The sequence below is a fragment of the Labrus bergylta genome, chromosome 13 (assembly GCF_963930695.1).
Source record: "Labrus bergylta chromosome 13, fLabBer1.1, whole genome shotgun sequence".
Lineage (NCBI taxonomy): Eukaryota > Metazoa > Chordata > Actinopteri > Labriformes > Labridae > Labrus > Labrus bergylta.
The window spans coordinates 25,322,706-25,336,545 of record NC_089207.1 but is presented as its reverse complement, the minus strand read 5'-3'; the positions used below and the strand labels follow the sequence as shown (position 1 = coordinate 25,336,545).

Here is a 13,840-nt window from a genome sequence, read left to right as displayed (position 1 = left end):
TCTTATTTTGTCACCATGAGGTACATCTACATGTGGTTGTGTTAGTATTTAAGGTGTGATTACAGGATTGATCATAATGGTGAATGTATGTGGGTTTGTGCCAACATTTAAATGGAAACTCCTGCTTAATGCCTACAGCCGTGTCCTCTGAGTGGGGTAATATTGACCATACACAACATGACACAAACTCAAACCGCATACATAAATCCACACATACACAAAATCACATTGGTTATGGTACAGTAAATAAAAACCCCCACAGGTCTCAGAATAAGATTTACATTTATATTTAAGAGCAAAGTACAGACATGCAAGATTTTTAAAGGCTTAGAATCAGAGAGAGTGTGTGTGTGTGTAGTACAAGTTCCCCAGCAGAGACAACATTTCATCCCCTGCAGCCTATAGCTCACACTGTAACAATTTGCCCCAGATCTGCTGCATGCATGCGCACATTTATAATCTCACAAACTTATACAGTACACACTTGAGGTGCAAAAAAATCTGCCTCTGCTGCACTGACACTCATGATCTAAATAAGCATGAAGCTACACAAGCAAACACATTCCCTGCTCTGTAATGCATCCTATACATATAAAAACATTCACACTCACACACAGATCCAATTGGCAGTAAGAGCAGCATAAACATCTCAGTCCTGTTTTCTAAAAGCCTCAGTCATTGACAAACCTGCCACAGACTCACTCACTCTCTGTCACACACACATTTTTACATTCTTCCTGATGTAATAGTGTTGTAATGCTTAATATATTGCCACAGCAATATATTGTGGTGGGCGAGACCACCTTGCAGATCGAGTAGCAAACAGATTGAAAGATGGAATAATATTGTTCTTCTTGTAAAGTTAGATAAGTAGTAGAAGTGTTCTGCAGAAATTTGCACACCAGTGATATCGCTCCCCTTTTATGAATAATCCTTTTTAAAGTTGTTTGTGTGTGTGTTTTCTTTTATTCACTCCTGTGGTTTTTGAGGCTGTAGGCACTTCAACCCACTGCACTAAAATGCATTTTGAGACAATAATAATAAAAGGCGTAAAAAAAAAGTGCACGCTGCGTTGGGCATGGAGTGAAGATTTTAATAGTATGTGAAGGCTTTACCACCAAGGTCAGATGTGAGTTAAACAAAACCTCCGCTTAGCAGAGCCATGACATGGCCACAAAACACTCTCACTGCCCTCATTTTCATGTATATAAATAGATTTTTCTATTTCTTTGCTTCCCACACTCACACAGCCAACAAACAGCTATTGTGTCTGAAGCTCCAATTATCTTGTAAATCTTCTCACAGTGACTCTAAATACAGACAAACAATGCGCTTTCAAGGAAATTAGGTTGTTGTGGTGAGTTTACTGTCTGAGTATTTTCAGTCGAGAACAGAAGCAAAAACACAATTCTTACTTTTCTTTGTGTCTTGGAAATCCGTCGTTATGTCAATTTACATAATTTCCCTGAATGTGCTTTTTAAAACTTTAACACAGCCCATCATGGTAACTTAGAGTAGAATAGAGTGAGCAGAGTGTTAAAGCTATAATTCAACAGTTTGGGAAAGTCATTGCTTCATTTTCTTTTGTAGAGTTAGTTAAGATCTGTGTGTTATAGAACAAGCTGAACCTGGAACCTCAGTAATCTTTCAGCTTATACTGCATTTATACAGTATATTTTTTAAAGTACACTTAAAGAAAACTTGTTTCTTAGGGGAAACCATTTCTTGATGAACCAGTTTATCTGCCTTGCACATCTGGGCAGAATCTCTAGTCACAGTGCAGGGTTGCCTGGTGGTCAGTAAGCAGAATGCATGGTAGGCCACCCCTCGTCTACTCAGATCACCTAATCTGAACCTTCTTTCATCCCCGGCTCTAATTATAAAACAAACGGTTAATCGAGCCTTCGCTGTTTTAGCCCCCACTCTTTGGAATCAACTCCCACACATCTTCAGATCAGCAGAATCTTTGTACAGGTGAGTTTTTAGATGCTTTTTGAATCTGTCCAGACAAGCCTTTATGTAACCCAAAAAACCCTTTCTTGTGCCTACTCTTTTGTGTGTGTGTGTGTGTGTGTGTGTGCATGTTTTCCTGTTCTTAACCTAGCCTTGTTGGACGTGTGATTTATTTATGTGCATTTTCCTCACTTTATGATTACTTTTATCTGTGAAGCACTTTGTGTTTTTAAAAGTGCTATATATGTTCAATAATTTAATCATGTAAATACTGTAATATTATCCTCATCAATATGCATACTGCTTATGTACATACTGTAAGAACTCTACCTCAAGTATCTGTATCATAATAGCATATATTTAATCTCGGCATTTTTTGCACTACTCACAACTGCACTATTATCTTATTTAACTTTGTATTTATTAGTCTCTTTTTTTTGCTTATATTATGTTTATATTTAATGTTATTCTTTTGTTATTTGAGAGCACAGTTACCAAAGACAAATCCTTGTGTGAATCTAAGCATACATGGTCAATAAAGCTGATTCTGATATATAAATAAAGTCTTACTTGCTTACCTTTAGGTACCTGTAAATGTCTAAAGGTAGCACATCTGTCAACCGCAGTGCCACAACTTAAAGTCAGACAGACTCAAACTAATGTGGCTGCTCAAGAAAGAACAGCCACAGCATGCAGAGTAACAAGTAAAACCACCAGTCATGTTCTTCCATTAGTGTTTGTGTGTAAACTAAACAATACAAATACAATGTGTGAAAAGTAAGTGTGAGAGGAATGTTAAGTGGAGTGTTTTTAACTGAGTCCATAGAGAACTCCTCGTATACAGAGGTTATACTCCATGTTGCATCAGCTGCAGGTTTGACTCCCTTCACCGTTTGATGCATGTCCACCCCACTGTCTTTTCTGAACGTTTCCTGTCTCTTCAGCTTTAAAAAAAATCAAGGCTTAAAAGGTAAATATTGATAACAAACCTTTTGTCAATCAAGCCAAGCCAGCTGCTCGCTACTGCTACCTACCTCTCTTTATGCTAAGCTAGGTTAAAAGTAACTCACCTGCAGCCTCCTTCTGAAGTGAAATGAAAAGTCATCTGAGGAGACAGAGGGTTTGTTAAATTACAATACATGTTCCTGTCATTTTAAAACAGTAAAATGTGTGTTCTGAATGACGTGTGTGTGTGTATTTGACATTTAAATGGTCACTATTGGTTCTGTTACTATAATTCAATCATCAAGATTAACACAAACATTTTCAAGTCCGGCCTTTGTCAGTGAATTTAAATGACAGTGAAATATAATTGCAGAGACCGTCTTGGCAAGAGAGAATTTCCTCAGCAAAGATATTCTGCCACAGCCGAATGAGAAAGTTAATTTAAAACAAAAAAAAAAAAACATTTCTGGTCTATAACAACATCTGTTCTTGGCTCCATCCAAAATGAAGGCAAAAGAACTCTCTACTTAATATGAAAACAACAGCTCCTTCCTTTTAGGTGTTTGTGTAACATGCTTGATACTGGGGAGATATTCCAGTGGGTTACGGCTGCCAGGCTTTATTCTTATCTTTTCAAGCTGTGTGTGTGTGTGTGTGTGTGTGTGTGTGTGTGTGTGTGTGTGTGTGTGTGTGTGTGTGTGTGTGTGTGTGTGTGTGTGTGTGTGTGTGTGTGTGTGTGTGTTTAGTTGTGCACACAGGGGTTATAAAAATGCTTTATGGTGCCTCCTGAAATACTGACCTTTACAGAAAAGCAGTGATGTGCTCAAAACAACATGATATACTGTGTGCATGTGAGAGAGTGAACGCTGTGTGTGCACGTGGTCACATGTGCGCGTGACATGACGTACAGCCGGCGACGTTCTATCCCACCAGCTATCATTAACTTTGATGCAGAGCCAAATGTCGTTATGTATGGTCGACTGCATGATTTACTGTTTACAGAGATATAATGGAGTGGATACTGTAATGAACTTTCTGTGTGTTGGACGTGCGGGTCTCGGTCTCTAAGTAAAAACTAATACAACCGTGATGGCAACAATTACGGTGATGATGATGATGATGAAAATCCCCTCCTCACTTGGAGATGTTTTAGAAGAAGAGGAGGAGGGGGGGGAAGCAGAACATGGAGGAGGGGATGAGGAAAGCAGTCTGGGGAGGTGGAGGAAGAGAAAATAGAGATCAAGAAAGGATAGAAGGAAGGGGACCAATTACAGGCTGCAGCTGAAGCCAACTTTGATGTTTTGACATGCAGCCACTGCTGCAGGGAGAGAGCCCGAGGGTTGACGATGAGGATGATGATAATCAACGATGATGACACTGATGATGGTGAAGTCTTTAGAGTCTTTTATTATTAAAGATCTGTGACCCCTTTTGGTCAAACCAGGACTCCCTGCTGGACGTCATCCATCCTGCCTTGAGCAGCATTTCTGATATTACTGAAGGTTAACGGATGAGACGGCAATTATTTTCTCTGAAATCAACACGTATTATATTGCTAACTAATAAAATGTTAGATGTATAGGAAGTGAAGGTAGGAGAATTGAACAAAAACGAGGGGGGGGGGGGGGGGGGGGACATGAGTGGATTAGGAATAATGTAGAAAAAGAATTATAAGATGACTGCTGGTTTGGTATCTTTTTGAAACACAAAAAAAATAAACATAAATGCAAAAGGAGAAGGATTTCTATCCTCCCACATGTCCCCTCACAGTGTGATATTATTCATTATGTCACAGCAAAATCAAAATGTCAGGCGCCTACAGTGAGTAGTGATGTTACTTTTCTTTTTTTTAATCTCTATCCCCCACATTCTCTCTCTCTCTCTCTCTCTCTCTCTCTCTCTCATACAGGGAGAGGGCAGAGTTTACCATCGTCCAAACACAGTGTGGCTCTGCCCTCTAATGGCACACAGTAACAAGTACCGTCTTGAGGATTTTTATACCAATATTCTGTCAAACCTTTACTGAAGGAGAAATTTTAGGAACTGACTTAAAGCGAAAGCTATTGGTGCACGGGTGGCCTAGCGGGTAGTAGGCCCGGGTTCGAATCCGCCCTGTGGATTCTTTCTTGCATGTCATTCCTCACTCTCTCTCTCTCCTCTGATTTCTGACTCGATCCACCGTCTTTTCTCTAAAATAAAGGGCCGCCCCCCCTAATATAATGGTAGGGGAAACACTGAGGTTTGTTGAAGACTTTTGTTTTTAATTTATGTAAAGATGCGATAAAAAAAAGTCATTGTATCGTGCCAATTATTCAAATGAAGGTATAACAAAGTTTCAAAATGTTTCAAGAGATCTGTTGAAAATGCAGTATAAAAGTATTTAAAGCAGGTCTGCAGCCGAAACATTGGACTGTCAAGTGTTTGAAACGTTAAAAGCTTGAGGATGCACCCTCGACCACAGACAAGGACTGCCCCCCCCCCCCCCCCCCCCCACACACACTTTCTTCTGACCGTCTGGCAGCTATTTCCATTAAAAATGTTCCGCTCCCTCTTTGCAGCCGCAGAAGGGAAAAGTCCCACAGCAGGGCTGCAGCCAGGGTCTCCACAGAATCTTTTCCCACGTGAACTGACTTTGAACACTGCCAGCGTCTGTGCTGGACTTTTCAGAAGCATCATCAGACGCCCGTTTGTTCGGGAAGGTATTTTTATGTTTCTCTACAGCTTTAGCAGTCTGCTCAAGGATTTCAGCATATCGCGGCTCAGTGTCGGGAGTCAGTGGACGGGACTCTGAAGGGTCGTGGAAAAGGTCATACAGCAGTGGAGGGTTGTGGTGTGTCACATATTCTCCATGGCACAGACAGACCTTAGTGTCATAGCAGCCAACGGCTCCAGGGGGGGAAAAGTTGGGTGTGAAAAAGTGCGCCTTAAAGATGGAGTCACCTGGAGAGAAATCACATCGGGGTGTGTTGTTAAGAGCAGACAGAGCAACAGGTCAAAGGTAATCAAAATATAGGTTGTTTAAGATTGAACTTTTAATTTCTCCTTTTCAAAATGGCCATACTAAGACAAACATTCAAAAGTCCAGACACTCCTCTGTTCATCAGGCCAACAGTTTGTTAAACTGTTCAGGACATCGTAAACAGGAAGTGGCTATAACGCTGCAACCAGTGTGAGAGAGTTTACCTTTACGTTTTTGAAGGACACATTGCTCTACTAAGCACCAGTCTGATGAAATGGATGTGCCATGGTTTGTTCTATTTTGTCAGTTGTTCCCTGAAATGACCTCTTATCATACCGTGCTGTTTATGTAAATGCCTGAACAGTTTAATGTCATTTTCACATCAACACAAGAGACAAACTCATACAAGTCAAAGATAGTCCTCAGCTATATATTTAAAATCCCTCATTGTGTCTTGATGTGTGAACTTACTTCCAGGTGGGTGCCAGCGTACAGCATTCAGGTTCATTCCGCAGTAATGGAACATGAAGTCATGTTCGGATCGCTCCACTTTTCCCTCCAACAGAGGCATGAGGTTATGGCCGTCTAATTGTCTGGGATAAAAAGTAAGACAAAGAGAGGAAACAAACAAAATAAGCCTTAAAATCAAGGAAAGAGCGCAAACTACAACCTCCAATACCCAAAGAGATTAAGACCTTCTGTTGTATGATAAACTATCTAACATCCTAACATATTATAAGAAAACATAAAAACTAAATTACTAAATTAAGGATGAAACAACACAAGTCATTTATATAAGAATGATTAATAGGTAACTGTGTTATTTACATCAGTGGTTCTCAACTGGTGGGTCGGGACCCAGCATTGGGTCGAGGAGTCACTTTTAGTGGGTTGCAAATTTGTGCCTGGGAAAAAAACTTTTTAAACATCTTCGTTTTGTTCAGTTTCTTGCTTCAGTGAGATGTTTTGTAACGGCTGAGATCCATACTGCACAATTTTTTGGTAAATCTGATTGGTCAAAAAAAAAAATAATCCAAAATTTGGGTCATGTTTTGGAGGTGTTGGAGGTGGGTACTGAGGCCAGACGAGTTGAGAACCACTGATCTACATCGCCTACAATGCTGGCTTGATTACATGAATTGGTTTGTGCACAGCAGCCTCCTCCAAAATAAAAGCTCTTTTTTTATTTTTCTAATACAGATAATGATGTAGCTTTGGACCCCAAGTGTTATCATCTGGCAACAAAACAGTTAGATCATTATTATTAGGTGTGATTTTATTCAATGTCTCCCACATTATGTAACTTTAATTGACTTCATTACTGCAGAAACTTTTCTCTGACCTCTCTAAGAATAATTCTCTGTGGACAGTGCATGGAATAAAAACACAAAGCAACATACAGTACGAGCCGGTGTTTACCTGTCAGCGTGTGTGTCCTTGGCCAAATATTTCAGAGTTGGATACAGGTCCATGAGGCTGGTGGGTTCGTCCACTACTCTCCCAGCTGGCAGCCTGCCAGGCCAGCGGAAAATACCAGGCACCCTGATCCCCCCCTCCCAGCCACCCATAGCTTTCCCACCTATAGGTGAGAAGTTACACAACACAAATACCTCTATTATTGCAGTAGATGCAGTAAACATATACAGGTCTTATTACAAGAGGGCATTTAAGCCACTAAGCCACAGACTTGTTTGAAGAATGATTTCATAAAATGCTGCTGAGAAAATGTAAACCCCAAGAAGATTACTTATATAAAAATATAAATATCTAACCTTCTTTAGCTGTTAATAATGCTTTGTTAAGTGTTTAAAAGATGATTTGAGAATCACTCTTTGGCGTCTGCTGTAAACAAAGAGTCATTGAAAAGAAATGTGAACCTTTATAGATGCTGTTCCAGCCTCCTTTCTGGCCAACTTTGGAATCAGAATCCTCGAGGTGTCCACCGTGATCAGAAGTGAAGTACATCAGGGTGTTGTTGGCAAGGCCCAGGGAGTCCACTGTCTCTGTTATTTCACCTAGAATAACATGGTAATGTATCATTAGAGACAGAGGTTATAGTTTCAAATAGATTAAGAAAGTTTCATTTACAAGTAGATAAAGAACTTTCCTGGCATGTATTACAATTTGGTTAAATGTTTTTATAGTTAGCTTTTTTCCCCCTAACCATTAAACACCACAAGCACAAACAGAATTAAATGTAGGGGTCATAGAGATGGTGGGATGTTTGCATTGCTTAAATCATTGAGCTGGCCTCTCTAACAAGTTAACCAGCCACAAACTGGAGGCTAAAATGAGAAATGAGATGCAAAATGTACCCACCAATCATCCAGTCCATTTCTTCTAGGTTGTCACCATAGCGACCATGGCTGCTTTTGCCAGCAAAGGCAGGGGTTTTAAAAAGCGGCACGTGAGTATGAGCCAATGAGAAGAAGAGGAGAAACGGACGGTTGACGTTCCTGAGAAACAGAGGAGAGGGAAAACAACAAGAAAAAAACTCATGAATGGTTTTTTTTGTCAAGTATTATGATACAGGGTTAGGTGACATTCTGACACCTGGTAGAGTTTATTACTAAGTAGACCTCCACTAATGTTTAAAAAAAGAGATAACATTGCTGTTCAAAGTTTATATGAAGTCTATCCTACATATTCGGTTCTGCAGCAGTGCACCATGTGTATCTTATAGCAGTTAAAAATGATGAGCTTTGGGCAGAGAGCAACAAACATGGTATGAGAACTAACAAACATTGTTGTTGATACAGTTTTTGAGTTTTTGATGAAATTTACTAATAACAGTAATGAGGATTCTGGGAAAAAACACTGTTACTTTTGAAGTTGCTTTCGAGTAATCTAAAAGATGATTTAATCGCCTAAGGACATAAAATAATTTCCAAACTCAGTTGGGGAAACATCAGCTGCATTCATGTGATTTAGAAAAAGTACCTCAGGAGAAACACAAATTCACAACTTGTGTCTTTGTGCAGCCAAATAGTAATTTAACCACTGACATACAGTATGTCAAACATTCAACTGATGTAAGTTACCCAGAATTGTTTATTGCGATTGTACAACTTTCCTTTCACAGATTATTAATTTTTTTTTAAAGGAACAAGCTACACATTATTTTGCCGCCGCCCTCCTACCTCTTTATAAACGTCTGTGCTTCTCCCAGCAGCCTCTGCGGCAACGTCTCCACCGTCATGGGCTGCTCGACCACTTCTTGGTTCCTCATGAGGATGCAGTTCCAGGTTGGCAGGAGTTTAAAGGGTATGCACCACACGGCGGTTGCTAGGACACTGAGCAAAAACAGAGCCACCAGGAGACCCAGGTTCATCTCGAAGAGGCCAAACACATGAACACACACCTGAAACAACAAACACACACCAAGTGGCTTTAAATAGAGAGCAAATGAAACCACCAGCATACAGTACACAGCCAGAGAGGGCAAAACGAGCTGATCAGCTTTTAATACACAATCAAACACAATGCTAACTTAAAATATTACTGCTAAATGTATATGTTTTTAAAAGTCTCAAACATTTGTTTAACTTTAGGGTTGATTTCAGGGTCATTTCTCTTTTGTACATATTCGGATGGACTTCCGTGATTCTGCCAGTAGATGGCAACACATACCATAACCAAAACTATTCATTTTGTGAAACAAGCATTGCATTGTGTATTTGTTCAAACTGTTCTCTATTCAAAGTAAGAGCTGAACAAAGTTTTATTCACTCCTCTCTTCGTGCAGAGCACTCAGTTGGTACTTAATCTTACACAACAGACATTGAAGCTTAAACAGCTTAATTTCCACTTCCATCCTCAATTTTTTTAAATGATTTTATAACTAAACACATGATGGCAGAAATAAATTGTCTACATATTAAAGGAAAGAATAGAAAAACATGTCAGGAAGAGATTTTAAAAAACAAAACTGAAATCAATCATTGCAAAGATAAGACTTTATCTTAGGGTCAGATACCTCCAAAAAAATCCATTTAAGAGCCTTGCAGTATAAATAAGACCCACTTCATCAAGAGTTTTTGAAAGAAACCAGAGATTTTTACAAGCAGAGCAAGTTTATATTTTTTATATTTTCTAAGACTGATGCAAAGTATGCATGCATGTAATAAATACAGTATCCGTGATTGGCTTCCTGAAGTCCATACTGCTCCAAACTTTTGCATCCCCCTCTGGCAAAATGTTCCTCTGCTTCGTTGCAGTGCATAAATGAATGAAACACATCCATCCACATTTACCGTACTCCACATCTAAGAGTGAGAGCATTTCCACTCGAGTGGACACACGTCCTGCCAGCCTTCAGTTCAGTCTTCATCTGTAATATTAATGAGTTTTAGGGTTCTTCGTTTGCTTTGCGTGTTGCACAGCTGGTTTCCATTCATCTCTCTATCACCAAGTCTTCAGTGTATTTTAGTTTGGACATTATTATTCTGCTATCCCCTAAAACAGGTTTCAGGCTGATAAGACTGAGTTTCACAATCGCAGCTTCTGTTTCCAGTCTCTTTTTTTTTTTTCCCAAGCCCGTGGCATGTCAAACTGATCACGCATTACTTATTTTGCTTTGGGGTGAACAGTACAGCCACTCTTTGTTTTTCAATTTCTTCTTTTTTCTTTGGGACTGTCAGACTCAATGTATCTCTCTGTCTTGTACGGCTTTGATTTCACATTCCAGCTGCAATAGTTTGTTCTCATATTAGCTGCCATTAAAAGTATTTTTCAGATAATGCGTTCATGAAATTGGTTAACAACATCACCCTCACCAGAGTAAAAAGTCCAGCCCCGAGCATCATGGTCAGATGTTGGAGCGTGTGCTGGAGGTCTGCCAGGACGTCACTCCCCTCCCCGGGCACACAGTCATTGAAGAGGGTGAAGGGCAGCCCGTAGAAGTAGCCGAAGCCGTGCTGGTTTGGATGGTGGCAGTGGTCTCCTCTGTGTTCACAGTTCACACCTAAATGCCACTTACCTGCAGAGCCAGTGAGAAAAAAGAAAAGAAAAAAAGGAGCGACTGAAAGGTGAAAACAAGTCAGACTTTCACACACAAAAAAAATGCTAAATGCAAACCATATAAACCATATAGTTTGCTGTCCATGCTTGTAAAAGTGTGACAATAATAATTTACTTTAATGAATCTCAAATTGTGTCTCTGAGTTCAAGCACTTGAAGAAATCACACTCTGTATTCTGTAATGTCACATCTAGCTGTGTGTAAACATTCATGTGTTATTCAGTGCAGGGAACTCAGCTTTGAGCCCAACATGACGACCTGTGAATAAATGATCCCCATGACATTTCTCACCCACTAGACCGGTGGTGTATCCTTGCTGCTGCAGCCTCTTAGCGAAGGTGGTCTCAGTTGGTGGCAGCCCACCTGAACCACCGAGGAACAGCAGAACCTGCACACGGCCTGTGCTGCCCAGTCCTACGCAGAGCACACATGCAACAATAAGCAAATATGCACACACACACACATCAATCGTCCTCTGTTCAAATAGGACCAGGATGCTCCTCTTTACACTGTAAATAGTTTTTTAGAGTCTCACTTACCTGAGCGCGCTGCATAACGCCCGGTCATGAAAGCGGCTCGACTTGGTGTGCAGAGAGGAGCAGCTGCAATGTGCTGAGTCAGCTTTACTCCTTCAGAAGCCAGACGGTCTACATTTGGGGTCCTGTAGAGACGAGACAGGTGTAAAATTTGTATCGTGCAATATGGGTTCTTTTCTGTTGAATTGTATTTAATTATTTTTAGTATTTTGCATTTGTTTGTTCTTGCTGTTGTTTATGTTCTTCTGTGTTTGGTTCAGTTTGCTTTGTTCTTGTTTTAGCTGTTTGTCAAAGCACTTAAACCTGTGCTTTTAAAAGGTGCTATATAAATAGTTATGATTATAATTATTATTATAAAATAGGAACAAGAGAGACAAACAGGGTGATCAAATCAGTATACAGGACACAAAGAAGCAGCAAATGAATAAAATGAATAAACAAGCCTATAGGAATATCATTTTAAGTATTTCCTTCCTCTGGTGTCCTCCCCTTTTGTCTTTCCCCATGTTGTCCAAGAACCCCCCCCCCCCCCCCCCCCCCATTTTTTTGAGCTTCATATTCACAAGTATTTACCTGATGGTGTCATTACCGTAGCATCCGATATCGCCGATGCCCAGGTCATCCACCATTATCAGGACTATGTTGGGCCTCCTCTCCACCTCCTCCCATGTGACTTCACTCCCTGCAGCCAGGAGGAGGGGGAGGATGAGATGTGCCAACAGGGCAGCCCTATGAGTGAAAGACACAGAGGCATAGTGGAAATATAATTTGACTTAGAAGAAGAATTCACCACCGGCAGTAATAATTATCTGACAGAGCATCTACACAATATTAAGAGCAACAATTTACCGCTTGAAATCAAACTCAAAATGCAGTTTTTGCCTTTTAAATTACTTGAAATTATACCACATGACTATTTTGAATCTTTTCCTGAGGGCAACTGTTCATCCTCACAATCAAAAACTCCAAGGATGTCAGTCCTCTTTGCTCCCCACTCAGCTGTCTAACACCATCTGGCACAATAACAACAATTGTGAAAGTGTCTCAATAAACACGACGTCTGATCTAATCAGTACTGCAGGTTTTACAACTTGGACATTTGCCCTCTATAGCAGGAGGCATTGATTTTCTAGAGAACTCTTCCCTATGTAGTACTGACTGCTCTCTGTTAGCCTAAAGTCTATGGTCACATGGTGTTAAAGTAATGCAGGCTTTACAGATATCAAAAGGCAAAATTGAAAATGCACATGCGTTAGTAAGTGGCAGAGTATAAACACAGTCTGCAAAGAGTTGGCAAGCAAAGCAAAACATCAGTGGACGGGTTGATTTGTTTACTTCCTCATTCTTTGTTTACTCGGCAGCGTTCAGGGTAGCCTACAGCAGTCAACATATTTGCATTTTGCAGTTTAAGGCAGACAAATTTCACACCCCCGTAGACTCACCTCATAACGGTACAGTGCACCGATTCATAAAACCACAACGTCACACACTTTCTACTCTTCTGCGCATGCGTGGACCCTCCTTCCTGAAACAGTTGACTGATATTTGCCTTAATGTTTGTAGAAAACGCGCACACAAAAAAGGTAAATATTTCGGATAGATGGTTTTATGGTATAAGGGCCCCAATGAAAACTAAATGTTCTGAAACCTAAATAGTTTTTTATATTTAGTTCTGTTTATTTGCAGACATGAGGGATTTAAAATAGTTTGAACGTTGTGTAGGGCAGAAAGAAGAAATCTCACCTATAGCCTGTATGAATATCAGTATCCTGTTCAAAAATAGAAAATGAAATGAAAAATAAATTCATCACATTTAAGTAGGCTATTGTAGCATGGATAAAAATGTGAAGGCAATCAGTCAAATGACATAGACAGCCTCGTTGTGTTTACTAGTTTAAGTTCATTGATAGAGAGGCCCTGAAGTTCCAAAATGTCAGAAGCTGTTGTCTTGTGCGCACAAGATAAGTATCATGCAGATTGTTACGATAAGATATCCCCCCTTTTCATCAGAGATAAAAGGAAACCCAACAGGACAAAAGATGAAAGTCCCTTGAGTGTATGTAAACTGAATGTCTTAAGGAGACTTTCAAGGACCCTTGAAAACACTACACTTAGTGTTGGAAAACAGTAGACAGTCTGTCATTTGATAAACCTCACTTTCTGTTAAAATGAAGCTGAATCACTGAAACATGTGTTCTGAACTTATTACAGTTGTGTGATAGCCAGACATAAATACAGGATGCTGTATGAAAAAGTGTTTTGTTAGGTCAAAATGAAACTTTCCAGAAGTGAAACGTAAGAAAGAGAATTTCCTAGAGTACTTTGCTTGAGTCGTTTTGTTGTTGTTTTTAACAGACACACTTCATCTCCAGCATATTTTAAAGTGAATCCAGAAAACTTGCCCTCCACTATTTTGGATGTGGTGATC

The 13,840-nt window shown here is 39.9% G+C and overlaps 1 protein-coding gene across 3 annotated transcripts; it reads right to left on the bottom strand.

Annotated features, from left to right (window-relative positions):
* Positions 1-4,279: 4,279 nt before the first annotated feature.
* On the bottom strand, positions 4,280-12,929 carry arsh (arylsulfatase H). 3 transcript variants are annotated; one of them, XM_020635675.3, is made up of 11 exons: positions 12,855-12,929; positions 11,986-12,141; positions 11,416-11,537; positions 11,168-11,290; positions 10,633-10,835; positions 8,998-9,218; positions 8,177-8,313; positions 7,735-7,872; positions 7,277-7,436; positions 6,329-6,450; positions 4,280-5,838 (listed from the first exon to the last, which is right to left on the bottom strand). In XM_020635675.3, exons 1-11 carry the CDS (start codon positions 12,857-12,859, stop codon positions 5,429-5,431), a joined length of 1,797 nt encoding a protein of 598 aa, XP_020491331.2. In that variant the 5' UTR covers positions 12,860-12,929; the 3' UTR covers positions 4,280-5,428. The 3 variants fall into 3 exon arrangements, with proteins under 3 accessions (XP_020491331.2, XP_020491330.2, XP_065818451.1); XM_020635674.3 differs by having other exon boundaries at positions 12,748-12,874; XM_065962379.1 differs by lacking the exon at positions 12,855-12,929 and having other exon boundaries at positions 12,002-12,141.
* Positions 12,930-13,840: the final 911 nt, after the last annotated feature.

Bases quoted from the DNA above. Each gene is read 5' to 3' on its own strand.
- arsh (XM_020635674.3), bottom strand. The intron at 11,538-11,985 runs GTAAATACTTGT...TCGTCTCTACAG, and splicing joins TACGGTAATGACACCATCAG to GACCCCAAATGTAGACCGTC. The intron at 6,451-7,276 runs GTAAACACCGGC...TTTTTATCCCAG, and splicing joins AAGGACACACACGCTGACAG to ACAATTAGACGGCCATAACC.